This window comes from Amborella trichopoda, chromosome 9, assembly GCF_054954075.1.
Source record: "Amborella trichopoda isolate Santa Cruz 75 chromosome 9, AtrichopodaSantaCruz75HAP2 v2.0, whole genome shotgun sequence".
In the NCBI taxonomy this organism is placed as follows: domain Eukaryota; kingdom Viridiplantae; phylum Streptophyta; class Magnoliopsida; order Amborellales; family Amborellaceae; genus Amborella; species Amborella trichopoda.
In genome coordinates this window covers 12,489,447-12,506,854 of record NC_142344.1, presented here as the reverse complement: position 1 = coordinate 12,506,854, position 17,408 = coordinate 12,489,447, and the positions used below count along the sequence as shown (strand labels likewise).

Sequence of the window (17,408 nt, the reverse complement as noted above, 5' to 3'; positions counted from 1 at the left end):
TACTCTTACTTATTTTTTACTTTACCCATGTCTCTCTCCTCTATCCCACTAAAATAGCCTCCGGCACTTAATAAAAAAAATATCTAAACTACTCTTCCTTACTTTTACTTTACCCACGCTCTCTCTCCTCTATCCCACCAAAATAGGCTCCGGCACTGTTTAAATGCGGTCTCCTCTATACCACCAAAATATCTAAACTACTCTTCCTTACTTTTACTTTACCCACGCTCTCTCTCCTCTATCCCACCAAAATAGGCTCCGGCACTGTTTAAATGCGGTCTCCTCAATACCACCAAAATAGGCTCCTGCACTGTGTAAATGCGGCCCAAAGTGATTTTTGTGTACGGGAATGGTATTTCCGTCTAAAATAAATAAATTTTGTCTTTTGGGGCTATTTTCATAGAAATTTGTTTTAGGGAAAAAAGTGAGAGAAAAGGTTTGGTTGGGGTAAGTTGCATAGAAAGTATGGTCTTGAGGGTTTTTTGTAATTTTCCTTATAATTTATTGAATAGGAGGAGTATTTTAAAACAAGGCGGATCGAACCAATCTAGTTTGCAACCTGGCTGGCAAGCTCCTTGAAAAAAAAATTGTTTATATTTTTTAATAAAATACAATATGGAATTGTATATTATGAGACTATTTACCCTCGTTACATGGGGGTCATAATCAGTCATAGCCATTAGATGTCAAATTGAATGGTTTTGAATGTTTAGAGAAAATAGAGAATTTTTTTTTAAAACAAAAAAATTTAAATCAAAATAATGACACACACTTACAACCACCTGATTTAAAATAGGAAAAATGTTTCTACAAAGTTGCAACCTTATACTGTAGAAGTAAGGTGCGCCTCAAAAACCTAGTAGAAAAGATTATTTTGACATTGGAAAACCTTCCAATTATTCATCTTGACCTCGAGATGTACAAGTATTAAAAAAAATTGTGATAAAAATATTTCCTCTTGTAATAAGTTATCTTGATTGTCTATTTCAAGATTTTCAAGTATTTGTAAATTTGCTTGATATATGCTATTTTTGAAACTTTAAATTTCACAAATAATATTGAACATTGATTTTCAAACGATCGCTGATACTAGAACTACATCTTTTGATAAATTTATAAGTGCACCTTACTTGTATAGTATAAGGTGACCACCTTATACAAATGTCACCCTTTAAAATATGATGCATAAGGGGGATTATAACCTCTTTGTACTAGCACTAAAAAGTGAATGGATAGTCTTTTCAGATACCCTTCCCTAGCAAAGTGGATAGTCTTTTTATATATTTTTTAAATACCAAACAGTGGGAACCAAGAACGGATAGAACCCGGGGGTCTTGGACCCATACCAGTACCCCATTGGCTCTAAGCCAGCAATTTTAAAAACACTAATTTAGTATACAGGTTGTTAAGGCAATCCATACAAAAAAATGGAAATTTGTGACTAGGGGTGGTAATGGTCCGAGTGGTATGACATGGCCAGTTTGACAACTTAAAAAAATTAGAGCTTGAGCCACAAAATATAACCCAAGGACTAGGGCCAGGGCAACCTGTTCCCCATTTCTTTAGGTTTTATGCTTTGTTTTTTTCAATTTTAGTCGGCCATCGGTCTGGCCCACCCTTATAAGGCCAGGCCTAGGCCGGCCCTCAGGGGAATAAGGTGGTCGTTGACAAAATAAAATAGGATGTATATGGTATTTCCATCTATGTTTGGAGTCCCAAAATAGAAAACATTGGTTGGATATAAAACAAAATATTTGGGGAAAAATTTACTAAAAATGGAATGGGTAGAAAAATTTGCTTTATTGGGTAGTTCTGGATGGTGAGTGGCGAGGCTCACCATGTTCTTTAGGTTGGTGAAGGCCCCCTGCTCGCCTCTGACGCCAATGGATCTCCACCGACAAGCAATTTTCAGCATAAGCCCTATTTTTTGCTTCCCATTTTTCCATGCCCTAGCAACGATTGGCCCCTATTACACGTCAAAAACTTCTTAGAGTTTATGGAAATAATGCATGGCTATTTTGAAGTTTTCATCATCACTAGCATACTTTGTTTCCATGTGTGGCCATAGGGCCTCATGATACCATTTTATTTTCATTAAAAGAATCTTATTATTTGTTTTTTATACTTATCTTTTGTTAATTTTTTTTTCTAAATATAATATATTAATAAATAATCATTTTTTTAAAGGGTCTTGAAACCGCCATTTGAGATGAGGAAAAGCTCATTCCTGATATCTAGGAGGTTGGTTTCCCAATACATATTGAGAAAAAAAATGTTGGACTCTCTAAAAAGGACTCTTCAAACAAAATTCGGGTTGGACGATCACAAGCCTCACCGCACATCCCGCTTACAGATATGGGATTGTGGCAGTATCCGCATTTCAAATATTTTGCTTTAGCTGGTATGAGAACCAATTTCTTCTTTTCTTGACGTTCATATGTGATGTTTTTTGAATTTACAATAAGCGTGCTTCCGTTAGATACACATCGGGTTGTAATACCCAACACCTTTACCCGTTTTGCTCTTTTAACTATTAAAGGGGTGCTTTCCCTTTTTTCTTTCCCAAGGTTTAGAAAAATGGATTGGTGATCTGGATCGGTTGTCTTAAAAACTGTATCTGGATTGGAGAACTGGCCAATTTTGGCCACAAAAAAATTGAAAAAATAACTACCAATCCTTAAAAATAGTGTTTTTTGAGTTTTTTTTAAAAAAATAGAGGTGATGCAAAAATAGCGTTTTTTGAATTTTAAAGAAACAAATAGAGGTGATGAATTATGTAGTTCCATTATTTTGCAAAAATTGGGGGTGGTGCGTAATGTGTTATGCAGTGGTTTCTTTTTCGACCAAAATGATAGATGCCATTCTCCCCCTCTCAAGTCTCAATTACAATGTAAGAGAGCAGCTCTCACTGTCTCGACAAACATAAAGATGACACAATTTACTACATTCTATGTTTAGCAAGGTAAGCAATGATTTCTCTCTCAACTTAAATGACGGATACCTATTCTCACTCAACTGAAATGGTAATTTTATCAAAACATGGTTAATTCTCTCTACTCATCTAAAATTATCACAATATAACCAACTATAATATTGTTCTCTGAAATTGAAATTACTAGTATATAATTTACAACCATCTAATTTTAAAAAATCTTAACTATAACTATAATAAAAATAATACATTATGAAAAATTATAATATAAAAAAATTAATAAATAAAATACGAGATTTGCTTATTAATATATAATATAATATAATATTATAATTTTGCATCAAACATGAAAGAAAAACTATTAAAAACACTACCAAATTATAAAAATAAAGTAGAACCCCTCATAAATATCAATGTTATGAAATTTCAAAAAATATCTTAAAAAAGCGGTTTTTCACTAGAAAAATTACATAAAATTAGAAAAATAAATAAATTGAATATCCCACCATATGACTCAATAGCCTAAATGCATCAAAAGCCTTTATTTCTTCAGAAAATTATTATTTTTTGAAAAAATAACACACACACACAAACATATCCGTTATATTTAACACTATTAAGGAATTACCGCAAAGTTTCCGTTATTACATGTATACCTATTTTTCAACCGCATAATATTTTAAAAAAAAAACAGGCGGAACTTCACTTTTTGGTTTTTAAAAAACTGGAAAATTAGCATTTTCGATTTTTGAAAAGCTGAAATAATAAATTTTTGGATTATGAAAATTCAAAATTATAGTTTTCAGTTTTTCAAAAACCAAAAAATTGTTTTTTTGTTTTTTTTAAAACGAAAAGCTATCTTTTATTTTCTAGTAGCTCACTGGAAGAGACAAATTTTACGTTTTTGAAAAACAAAAATGTCGTGTTTTCAGTTTTTAAAAGATCGAAAATTGGATATTTTCGGTTTTTCAAAAACCAGAAACTATCTTTCATATGTCAGGAACTTACTAGAAAATTTACTGAAAAGAGACAAATTTTGGGTTTTTGAAATGCCACAAATGTCGTGTTTTTGGTTTTTGAAAAATTGAGAAATTAATTTTTTCGGTTTTTGAAAAACTAAAAAATAATAAATTTTGAAAAACTGAGAAGTAATAAATGTTTGGATTTTTTGTATTTTTTTTTTTTGTTTTAATGTTATGAAGCTGAAAAAATGAGTATACATGTAATAACTGAAACTTTGCAGTAATTTCGTAATAATGCTAAATATAATGGATATATATATTATTTTTTCTTAATTTATTTTTACTAATTTTGAAAAAATGAGTTCTCAAAATCCCAAAAGCCATGTCCATATTTTGATCCAAAATCCATCTATTTCTGATTTCTATACATTATACTGGATCTGTAATATGCAAAACAAATTTAATACGATCATTTTGATTCGAGTTGCAATAAATTTGATTTAAATTTGAGGTGGAACAATTTGAAATGGCGGAAACGCTAATTTGTGCTACCTTCATGGAAAACAAGTTGTAGAAAAAAAAGTACAAAATGCAAATGAAACCAAATCTATATCAAAGCTAACGCCTATTGAAATTTGAACCAAATCAACCGGAATACTCGTTGATTTGTTCGATTTTTGTTGACCGTTAAAAAGTTCATGAGCTTTTTGATTTCTAGGATTTGTAAGCAAATCGATGGGAAATTTTTGGAACAAATTAGCAATAAAGATTGTGTAGGTTTTAATTATCTCCAATAAAACTAAATTTCAGGGAATTTGATGATAAATCAAAGCTAAAATCGATAGAATGGTGGATTTCTACTAAAGCTTCAACAAACCCCTAATTTTGGTCAATAAATCTGATGTTGTTTTTCAAAATTGATAGAATAATGGTTATATAAGCAATTTGTCATCATTTTAGAGCAGTAATTCTCGGCAAAAGGCCCTGAAAATGGATTAAAATTCTTGAAGACATGTGACAGTGATTCCACTATACCAATTGGCTACTGTAGAATCGGCGATTCATGGAGGACACAGTCGGATCCAGATAAGTCGACTTCTCTCCGAATTGCCAAATTTTCACTTTGATCTTTCGTAAGGCCCAGTCCGCCGTATCTCCTCTCTCTCTCTAAAAAAAAAAAAAAAGAGCTGGGGCCATTTTTTTTTCTCCTTCTTTGAATAACTCCTCTTTTATTTATTTATTTATTATTATTTTTTTTTTATAGTAATAGTCCTCTAAGACTTTCCCCCACCAATGTATGCAGGACCCAAAGATCACCATTAAAATTAGTATGGATCTCTAAAAAAGTTATCAAATGGGTGTGGGACTTTACTTTTCTATAGATCCGTACTAAATTTAATAGTGATCTTTTGAGGTCCAACACACATGAGTGGAGGAGGGTTCTATAGAATCAATTTTTTTTTTTTTTTTACTGTATTGAACCATAAAAGATTTGTGAGCAAGTCAAAGTGGATTTTTTTTTTTTCCGTCTGTTTTAATAGGAGAGACATCATGCTAAACCTAGTTTGTAGTTAGAAGTATTCTATTACTACCTTTAACCGTATGTGTGGCTTTGGAGCCTTTTTAGATAAATAAAGAGAAATTCTAGAATGAAATCATTTACTTTGGTATAAGGTGGTCACATTAATCTTAACCATTGGATGCGAAGTTGAGTGGCTGCAATTAATCCATTGACCAAACTCAAAATTTTTTTAAAAAATTCTCGAACTTTGTGACACATTTAATTATCAAATTTCATATCAGATAGTTGTAACTAATTATGACCACCTTGTATTAAAAATAAATAGTCTCATTGCATAGAATCCCTAAAATTGCTTATTCCCTTACTGCCTACTTGTAACTGTCACAAAATAATGTGTCCAGTATGAATGCACATGACGTATTTGTATGTAGCTCTCTTTATATTTGATTTTTGGTATATATGGTGGGCGTAATTCATAAGATTCTTTTTCTTAATTCTAAATTTCCTCTTTTGCATGCATTTAAAAATAATAGTAATACATGGATTAGCTTTAGTAACCGTTTAAAATAGATTTTTTTTTTTCTAATTCAACCATTTAAAGGCATAGGTTGAAATTTGAAGTTGATTGCAAATTAAGTTTCAGCCATTTGAGCTGTAAGGGTAAAGATTTTGATGGTTTTGGATTACTTAAAAGATCAAATGTTTTGGTTGATGCTAGATAAACTTTTTTTTTTTTTTTAAAGAATCTCTTGATAATTAGAATTTAGAATTTATTGCTAAGTGATTGCAATTTGTGGCAAAATCTCTTTTTTGTATAAACAACATATTGTGTAATTTTTGTTGGCTTCTAGATTAGTTTTATTTAAGAATTTAGAAACTATTTAGGCTGCTCATACATAACTCAACAAGTACTATAGCTAGCAGAATTGTAATGGAAAAACTCTCTAAAATAAAAAAATTAAATTTGGACCAACTTCACTGTATGGAACATGAAGATGTAATATATCTCCATCCAAGATAGAATTTTATATGTATCAAAAGATGACCTATCAATCATTAATGACAAAGGCATTAAAGAAGAAAAGAACAAATTAGAACAAAGTAATGACCAAGGCATTAAAGAAGAAAATAACAAATTAGAAAAATTACTAGGTGATGACCTCATAGCTAAGTCGATGCTAATATTTATGCAAGATGTTCTTATTATGGTATTTGAATGTTATGATACATCTGAGAAAACTAAAGGCAATAAAGACAAAATATGATGCAACATTAGAGACTTACCTCAAATTGCTCTTAGAGAAATACAACTCCTTTAAATTGAAGGATAGAGACAATGCAGTGGACCATGTAAATAAAATGCTTGTTATGGCTTAGGACCAGGCCATTGTAAGGAATGAGGTTCTCGACCTTATAAAGGTTTTCACCATTTTAAATGGCCTTCCACTTTCATGGAGGATGGTAACCTAACAGTCAGGTTAAAAGCCAAATCCTTTACTTTAGGGGACCTACCCATGTGTCTAGGCTTAGTACAAGAACACATGAACAAGGATAAAAAGAGTGAGTTCATGCTTACGCAGGGTCCTCCTCAATCTAACCAACCCAAGCTTATCAATAAAAAATGTTAGGGAAACTTTGATACGACGAATAATCGTTTCAAAAATATAGGAACACAGTCTCATAACTAAGAGATTAAACAAAGGCTACAAAAATGCTTCGTATGTGGTTAGCTAGGTACTTAAAAAATCGGGACTCACTAAATCGAAACCTGCAAAATTGGAAGTATAGCAAAAATAAGAGTAAGAGGTATGAAGTCATTTGTGTAATGACGGAGTGCTTGCTTGCAGCGATGACATCAAATGATGGTAGGTAGACTCGGGCATTGAAAGTAACGTTGTAAGCTCTGAAAGCCTTTTCGATGACTTCAAACAAATAAAAGTTGGCCGAGAAATGAATCTACATGGGGCACAACACCTACTTTGTATTTGGTATAGGAACATGTAGATTCCATGTAAGGACAATCGATCTTGTATAGAGTGATGCATATTTTCTGCCTAGCAAGTGGCGAAGTATTGTATCTGTCCCTTTCCAATTTCAATCATCAAACGTATCAATCGGAAAGTGTAGTCAAATTTATGCTTGGGGACGCTTGGTTGGCAAGCGCAATTTGTTCCTTCTTCATGTAAACGGGTACTCATTTATTTCCTACATCTTCCGTAATAAAAAACTATTATAACTAAAACAATGGTGTGGTTTGCATAGAGCCGAGGCTTTGAACAATCAAAGTGGAGCCCACCTTTAAATAGTGTCAAGAAATGTGGTTTTAACATTGAAAATCTTTGTGATAGTATTAAATTATATTTTCATCTCTAATTATAAAACATAAATCTTCAAAAATAGTGTTGATGAAGCAGATCTATGAAAACTTGAAAATCTTAAAAATTGACGGTCCAAAATGTATTACAAGATGCACTATTGCCAAAACTGGAAATCCAATTTTTTATCATGTATATGCATCTTGATTTCGAGATGATTGATTTGAGGATATTTGAGTATCAAAACAACGTCTTCTAGTGAAATTTTTAAGGTACGCTCTTATTTGATTGTTTAGAGCCTCAACTCTATATAAACGTTTTCTTTAAGAAAAATGTTTATATAAGGTTGCAACCTTAAAATGTAGTAAAGAAAACGTTTATATAAGGTTGCAACCTTAAAATGTAGAATTACATATGCACTTAAAAAATCCATCGAAAAATATTGTTTTAGTGTTGAAAAGCCCTCTAATTGATCACCTCGACATCAAGATTAATAAATATGAAAAAAAAAAAAGATTTTAAGTTCCAAAAATAGTGCATCATGCAACACGTTATCTAGATCGTCAATTTTCAAGCTTTTCAAATGTTTTTAGATTTGCTTGATTTTAACCCATTTATGGAGTTTAAAATTTTATAATTAGATATAAAAATAGATTTTCAAATAATCCTAAAAAATTTTTACACCAAAATTATATGTTAGCATAAAATTTGGAGGTGCGCCTTAATTGGATTGTTTAAAGTTGCAACCTTATAGAAACCACACCCTATAATTAATAATAAGCAACTTTATCTCCTATTTATTAGATATATTAGATATCCATGAATGTTTTTAAGTCATTCAATTTCCTACATCTAAACATAATATCTATTAAGATATATATATATATATATATATAGACAATTATTAAAAAACTTATCATAGCTCACAATTAGTTTTAATTCCATTAATTTGAATTCCAATAATTAATTCTACAGTATTATTGATTACTTAAGAAAGTTATAACAAAGTATACTTAATAACAACTGCAATTATTTAAATAAATTTCATAAGTTTAATACTAAATACTAAAGTTATTGTTACCAGTATAATTTTTCATTATAACTATAGTATTATTAGTCATTGAAAATTAAAATTAATTTAAAATTATGTTTTTATTAATAGAATTCTTGAAGTCAAAATCAATATAATATTCACAATATTAGAAATATAATTATGATATTGTAATAAAAATCATTGGAGTCATAATTAAATATTTTTGATATGTTACATTTCCATGTACTCTCTCATTTATCAATTTATAATTATCTATATAGAAAATTACCTATATATCCATCTTTTTACAAAATTATGTAAATCTTATATCATTATATCCATACCCATTTTCTATCTATTATTACAGTAATACCTCATAAATTTTTTAAATAACCAAATGGCCATTTTGAAGATTTTCAAAATTTATTTTAAAATTTTCAGATGTTCAACATTACAAAAATTACATTTTAGAATGCGGAATGGTGGCAGGACTGCTAGAAAATTGCTTCCATACATCTCGATGTCAAGATGATCAATTAGAGAGTTTTCCAACATCAAAACAACCCCTTTCGATGGAATTTTGAGGTACACCTTAATTCTACAATTTAAGTTGGTGTCGACCTTATATAAACTTTTTGTGAAGGAATTGCCTTGAAATATCGAGGAACAGTGATTTAGGGAATAATGATTTTCTATTTATTAACAATAATATCAAGTAAAGTGGAACACTACATTCCAAGTTTGCTTCCTAACACTAAATTACCAAAAGAAAAATAAGATGACCAGGTACTATGGAAGTGCTATGACCATAGTACCCACTATTCACATCATTTCTTCAAGTTTTGTGCTTATTTAATTTATATGAGGAATTTTTCTATGTATTGCAATCATTTCATGAGAGAGTACCATTCTGTTGATACTAAAAATTAAATTATATTATAGCTTTATATATTTGTGACATCTTTTGCTAAGTTTTAGTATTTTTTCCGAGTTACATAAGTTATTTTTCGAGTTTTTACCATTTCTCCCCTGTTTTTTCACATATTTAATATTTAAAATTCTCTTTTTCTTGTCACCAAAGTATTTGGCAGGATATAGTTATGTGAAAATGGTGGATACACAGTCAACCAATATCCTTCAGATCATGCTCTTTATCCTTTTCATCTAACTCTTAATCGGATGGTATTTTGCAGCTTAGCTCCACCATATAAATACGCCATAGCTCACCTAGACGTTTCCTTTCAATCAATTAGCCTAATTCCTATTAATATTAATAGGCCATTTCTCATTGTTCCAACTCTTTAATTCAATCTTAATACCAAGATATAAACTACCACACCATGTGATGCAAAGGCATCATCTCTTTTATTATTTATAAGCCTGTTGGCAAGGTCTGGAATTTCTAACTATAAAATTCCACAGAATTTATTTCCTTATTTGAAACACAAGGCCATAAAAAGGTCTGATCCTTCTAACTAGTAAAGGGCCTTTGGTTGTAGCAATCAAGGTTGTCACCATAGGGAACACCCATGAGGTCGCAATAGCGCTTGTAGAATCCAATTCTATCAATCACCCTTGCATCACTTCCATGGCCACATTCCAAGCCACCATTGATGATATTGGTGATGACACCATAGCCCGGGACCCTACCAGCTGAGCGGTCTGCTGCTGATGGTGTCCATCGGCCGGTGATGACATCGTGTGCTGAGGGCTTCGGAGGCTGCGGTGTCATCCAAAACCAAAAGGCAGTCTTGAATGAGATGACCGCATCGGTGGCCACGGCGTCTGGGTTGCTGATGCCGTCGAAGCCTATGGCTTTCCCAGCCTGACCATAGTTATAGTTCCTGCACCAACAATACCACTCATAAATGAATGTATCCGCATGACCAGAATGAAATGAAAGGCAAATAACCAAGTAAACTAGTGAGGGACTTGATAGTGTAACTTGCGTGCAGAAAAGGAACTGCAATCACTGTCCCTTCTCAAAAGAGACACAGTAGATACCACTAGATGATCTCCATCTTTCATCATATAAGATAGCTGGTATGTAGGCCTTTGGCAAATAACATATTTTTTTCTTTATTTATTGATTGGGTAATTGAGTGGGGAATATATGCCCCCCATTTGAAAGCCCATTTTCTAAATAGATTAGGAGTTAGCTTCTTGAATGTATCAGTAGGGGGTGTACGTGAGATTTGAAACCACAACCATTATTCACAAACTCGGTCGATTAAACTTAGCATTGGCCGTTTCTGATTTGATGATCCAGCCGGGTATATTAAAAAATTCAAAAATATATATAAAATCCCAAAAAATAAAGGATTTATTTGTATTATGTTTGTGAATGTTTTTATCAGTTCGGCAAAGATTGGAAAGTGTTTTTCCCATGAATACATATTTTTACATTTCTTCCATCGTTTTGAAAATTTTCAAAAAATACCCCTATGCACAGATCAATTTCTTTAAGAAAAAAGTTTATAGAGGCTCTAAACAATCGAATTAGAACATACCTAAAAAATTTCACTAAAAGAGGTTATTTTGATAGCCAAATATCCTAAAATTGATCATCTCAACATCAAGATGCATGGATATGAAAAAAAAAAAAAAAAAATGTATGTCAAGTTTTGTAAATAGTACATATTGTAATACATTTTTGTACCGTCAATTTTCAAGATTTTCAAGTTTTCATGGATTGGTTCGATCTACACAATTTTTAACCTTTAAATTTTATAATTAAAGATAAAAATATATTTTAAGGCTAGCACAAAGATTTCAAGTATTGAAACTACATTTCTCAATACTAATTAAACGTGCGCTCTACTTTGATTGTTTAGAGCCTTGGCTCTATAGAAACCGCACCTTGTTTTTAAACCCTTTTTTTCCACTAATTTTCAAGTTAATTTGGATGTTTTTTGTTTAATCATGTTTTAAATATATTTTTCTTATTTTTTATATTTTTTGTATTGATTTTTTAACATTTTTCTGACTGGCCTGAGCTTGTCCAGTTTTACAGGCCGATTTATCAGTTAATCGAAGCTGGCCAGTTTGATTTTTCGAACACTAACCAGAGCAGAGTGACAAGGTACTGGGGTGCTACCACCATCTATCCTCCAAAACTCATTCCTTTAATAGAAAATTGCATTTGGGCCGAGTTTCCATGAAAATATGGTCATTTTTTTCTCTCATTTCTCAACCAAGTGATTTGCAGTTGGATTCAAAACGTTGGTACGCGAGTCCTCCAGCATAACCTTAAAACAATTTGTTGAATCACAAAGTAAACTCGAAGGAATCGAGATTCCAAATTTTAGGGTTTTATATTGAAATTGAAAATCCTATATTGCTTTTTTTTGTTTTGGGTGCAGTTGGCATATGGATGCGTCCGTAGCTGTAGAGGTAAGGTGCACCATCAAATTTTATCATGGTATACAATTTTGATGTAAAATGTCCTTAGGATTATTTCAAAATCCATTTTTATATCTAATTATAAAATTTTAAATTTCAAAAATGGTTAAAATCAAGTAGATATATAAACATATGAAAATCTTAAAAATGGACGGTGTAGATAATATGTCGTAAAATACACTATTTTTGAGACTTAAAATCTTTTTATTTTCCATGGTTATACATCTCAATGTCGAGATGATCAATCATTAAAACCACCTTTTCCAATGAATTTTTGAGGTGCATCCGTAATTCTACATTACAAGATTGCATCCTTATATAAACTTTTTCCTTTTATTTTTGGGTATAGTTTAATGGTAGGAATTGAATTTTTAAAACATAGTGGGCCAATCACAAATAACTAACCACTCAAGCCCAAGCACAATTTTTAAATACTTTTAGATTTCTCTCTCATGTTTTCACAAAATTCATTTAAATTTGTCGTAAAATGTTCCTAACGCATTTATCTACAAAAGCCCTAACCAAGTTCTTTAAAGTCGAAACCAAAAACTTTCAAATATTTGATTTTTGGACCACTTTTTATACCATTTTCAAAGTTTGAGGGTCAGCCAAGTCAACTCGACAATTCAGTCGGTTTGACTTGGACGTGTTGATAGACCTACCATCCAAGCGTTTATAGACAATTCGGGCATCCCAAAAAGCGATTCGGATCGGTCAATCGGCTATCCAGATCGAGAATCAGGCAGAATCGCTCGGATTAAGCCTTAAAAAAATTCAAAAAAATTATTAAAATTCATTATAAATGTTGTTTTTTAAGAATTCAATAAGAAATGGGGGTGCTACAACTTTCATTGTTTTCATCAATTTATGAATATTGAGATGTTCTTTCCTTGTATGAACTTACGTTGACCATTAAATTTACATAACACAAAATAAATCATAGAATTATCATGGATTAAATATATAATCATATATGGACTACAATAAAGAGTTCACTAAATCGATGAAAAATTGGCCACTAAAATCTTGAATTGACGAAAAACCCTAATCCGCTAAAAAAACCAAAATTATTACAACCTAACTAACTATAATATTATATACCAACAATATTTTATAATTATTTTTTTATATAAATAATAACAAATCCAAAATATTTTATAATATCATCTAATTTAAAATGTATTATTGACAACTGTAAGAAAAATAGTACACAACATGATTTGCAATACAAAAATTAATAAATAAAATAAAAGATTTGGTTATCAATGTAGAAATTATTAGAATACGTGCCAATTTTTTTTAATTTTTTCGGTTTCTAAAATAAATTTGTGGAAGAGATTGTTAATAGAAAGAGAGAGATTACAAATAGCCTCATTGTATGAATCCTATCTTAAAATTAATATTACTAAATTTATGTTATAGACCATCATGTTATAAAAATAAAAAATATAATTAGACTATTTATTCTTAGGTTGTATTAAGAAACACCTTTTATTTTTTTTACAAGAAATACTTATTGTGTTATCTTTTATTTTTTTTTAACAAGAAAAATATGATACTTGTTATCTTTTTCTTTTTTTTTTGACAAAAGAAGAAGATGTTGTACGGCATTTTTTTTTGCTTGTTGTATTACTTTTTATTTTTTTTATCTTATGAAGTAGTACTAATTTTTTAATTAATCCTAATTAACTAATTAATTAATTAGTACTCATATAATGAAATAATACCATGACATAATAGCTTAATAGAGTTTTTATGTTTTTTTTGTTAGTAAATTTAAATTTTTTTGGTGAAAGATAGGGTGATGGGCACCTAATTATTGTTTTTAATAATTTTTTCCTTTTTTTATCATCAAATTTCATTACCACAATCGGACATACAACTTTCTTATTCATGACGGGCGTATACCGTCGTGCGTATACCGTCGTGCGGCGTACACCATCTCCCTGCAATTTATCCCAAGCTAATAATATTTGCCAGCGTTTTTTCAACTCATAGATATATCCCACATCGAAGCGATGTAAGAAAAATGAATACTATAAAAAAATCCAACGATCTAGTTATGTTGAATGTTGCTTGGCCATGTGAAGCGTGCGTATTGCACGTTGAGACTTTTTAAGCACGTTGAGACTTTTTAAGCTGACAATCTTGTGGGGGGTGTAAATTGAGACTTCTTTTAAGCTGGCAATCATGTGGGGGGAGTAAGTTGAGACTTTTTAGCTGGCAATCACGTTGGGGGGTAGTAAGGAGAAAAAATTTGTCAATCACATTTGGCAATCACAAGGTGGAGTGCCAATTGGTATAAAAAATTGATAATCACATGGGGGGAATAAGGTGGAGTGTGCTAGTTGGCATAAAAATTTGGAGTGTGCTAGTTGGCATAAAAATTTGTCAATCACATTTCAAAAAAACCAGGGCGGGTGTATAAAAAGAAAATCAGATTGAAAAATAAAAAAATAGGAACCACCTGGTTTTACTGATACTACATTTTTTGAAACACAGATTTAAACGCTAAGGAGGGCCTCGTCATCCATGACGATGGTAATGGAGAGGCAATTCCACCATCAAAATTACTTTGGCAGATCAGATTGTCACTCAATCACCGTTCAACCCGCCATATATGACAGAAATGACAAGGGAGTTAACATGACACCATATGAGAATATACTTTTTGAATTTACAAGATGCCTTGGTCGACCTAGAAAATATGAGACATTTATATTTCTTAAATGAAAATATGTGACATTTATATGTATGAAGGAAGAAGTTTATATATGGTTGCAACGTTAAAAATGTAGAATTACAAATACACCTGAAAAATCAGACAGAAAAAAGTTGTTTTAATGTTGAAAATCTCTCAAATTGATCATCTCGACATCCAGATGTACGAATATAAAATAAATAAATAAATAAATTAAATTTAAAAAATAAGGCATATTGCAATATATTATCTTGACCGTCTATTTTCAAGATTTTCATATGCATATAGCTCTACTTGATTTTAACCATTTTTAAAGTTTAAAACTTTGTAATTAAATATGAAAATAGATTTCCAAATAATTCAAAAAAAGTTTGCACCAAAATAAAATTTGTAGGTACGTCTTAATTGGATCGCTTAAAGTTGCAACCTTATAAAAACCACATCTGGCTTCCGAACGACCTTTTCAAACAGTAAAAACTTTACATTGACCCGTGGATCAATGCCGTACTATTATTTGACACCTACTTTCCAAATCATATTTTCATCGAAAGAACTTTCAAATCATATTATCAAAATCTGTTCATTTAAAATATGAGAAAATCTATTTATGTAAAAGATCAAAGAAAGGGGAAGCTAAATTTATGGTAAGAGGTAGGTATTATAGTCGTGAGCTGTAAAATTGTTTGATGAAGTTGAGAGAAAGATTTACCAAGAGATTTGTATGGGTCCTCGGCCGTAATATTTTTTGCCGCCAGCGCAAGGCCACTGAGCACTAGGTTGACAGTAATCACTTCCTCCTTGCTCATTCACAAAGCAATAGCCCCATGCGTAAGGTCCATCAGGTGCTGTTGCCCATCCACCTACACATCCAAAATTACTTTTATTTACCCTAAAATTGAAGAACAAACAACACAGACGGTGAAGGAAATGCAACAAAAATATGGCTAAAGAGACATAGGTGGAGAAGAGATTTGAATACCAGTGGTCTCCTTCGAGGTCTGAGCAAGAAAAGCTGCGATCTCTCTCTTTTGGGTCGCCGTATCACCGGTAGTTCCGAATGCAGGAAATGACTTGGCAGCAGTGATGAATGCACTGTAAGTGTAAAAGCCATTTCCTTTGCACGCAGCATCATTCCTATGCTTAAGCATTTGATCAAACAGAGATTGTGAGATAAGAGAAGCAACACCACCACCCCCACCGCCACCTCCACCTCCACCTCCACCTCCACCGCCACCGCCACCGCCACCGCCACCGCCACCACCAGTGCACTGGCTCTGGCAACCTTCACCACAGTAGTCATTAGTGCTTCCACAAAATCCCCACTTACTACAACAAAGACCTCCTGCGCACACGGCTCCTCCCCTATCTCTGCCGCATTGCTGGCCTAAGACGCCGAGCCCATGCTCGCCTGCGATTAAGAAAACAATCAGGAGAGATAGAGAAGCAAGAGATGAAGCCATTTTTTTGTTCTCTGTTTTCTTAATAACTTTGTTCTTTCAAAGCAAGGATGGAGGTCTTAAATAGAGATCAGACCCCTCAGACGCGGCATGTGGAAGATTTTTAATGACAGAAGAGGGCGGCGGCTGGTCGATCTTTATTAGTCATGGAGAAGAAAAAAAAGGTCCTTAGGCCCCGTTTGATTTGACAGTAGGATAAAAGCCCGTTTGTCTCTATTGTAAGACCCCAGATGGGACTATTTTGTAATATTGTTTAGGTGCTGTTTGTTTGTTCAACAAAAACTGTTGGAATAATTGGTTCCATTACGTAAAACCTTATATGGGACTATTTCGCCGTTTGTTCCTTTTGAGTATCTTTTCGGATCCCGCTTGTTTGAAAAATGCGGCCCCTAATTGTATTTAACATCTATTGTCAAACAGAAAAAAAAAAAGTGTTTTTAACCACACCAAAGAAGACTTTGTTTACGGCTATTCATACTTCGTCAATCCCAAGGCTCAAAAATATCAGCATATATGTTTACAACGGTCTTTGAGAAGTCGGCTTTGTAGGGCTTTGCCGAGCGTTTCCAACTCGGGATATTAAAAAAAATTTTAAAAAATCATAAGAAAATATTAAAAAATAAAAAATTTATTTGAGATATTTTTTTTATGTTTTGTATGATTTTGGCCATAAATTTTACATTTTTTCACCTTTCTTAGATTATTTTCAAAAGGAAAAAGTTTGTATGAGGTTGCAACCTTATACTGTTGAGGAAAGGTGCGTCTCAAAAATCCTAAAGTGAAGTGTGTTCCCACATAGGAGAACCCTCCAACTGATCATTTCGACCTTGAGAAGTATGGACATGAAAAAAAAAAGACTTACAAGTTCAAAAAATAGTACATCTTGTAAAAAATCATCTGAACGATATGTTTTCAATATTTTTAAGTATTTATTGATCTGTTCGATCTGTACTATTTTTTAAAATTTAACATTTCTAATTAAAGATAAAAAGAGATTTGAAGTCATCATAAGATTTTCAACACCGAAACGACATATCTAAGTAAATAACGAAACGACATGTCTAAGTAAATTTTATATAGGTGC

General features: G+C 31.9%; 1 protein-coding gene across 1 annotated transcript; it reads right to left on the bottom strand.

Annotated features, from left to right (window-relative positions):
* Nucleotides 1-10,107: 10,107 nt before the first annotated feature.
* LOC18424340 (endochitinase) lies at nt 10,108-16,357 on the bottom strand. Its single transcript, XM_006828929.4, has 3 exons — nt 15,847-16,357; nt 15,577-15,727; nt 10,108-10,608 (listed from the first exon to the last, which is right to left on the bottom strand). Exons 1-3 carry the CDS (start codon nt 16,325-16,327, stop codon nt 10,236-10,238), a joined length of 1,005 nt encoding a protein of 334 aa, XP_006828992.1. The 5' UTR covers nt 16,328-16,357; the 3' UTR covers nt 10,108-10,235.
* Between the last annotated feature and the right edge of the window lie 1,051 nt (nt 16,358-17,408).

What these genes read in the sequence shown, in the direction of transcription:
- LOC18424340 (XM_006828929.4), bottom strand. Translation starts at nt 16,327, where the DNA reads ATGGCTTCATCTCTTGCTTCTCTATCTCTCCTGATTGTTTTCTTAATC. An exon ending in GACCTCGAAGGAGACCACTG is followed by an intron (nt 15,728 to 15,846) that starts GTATTCAAATCT and finishes TTGGATGTGTAG; the next exon opens with GTGGATGGGCAACAGCACCT. An exon ending in GGACCCATACAAATCTCTTG is followed by an intron (nt 10,609 to 15,576) that starts GTAAATCTTTCT and finishes TTGTTGGTGCAG; the next exon opens with GAACTATAACTATGGTCAGG.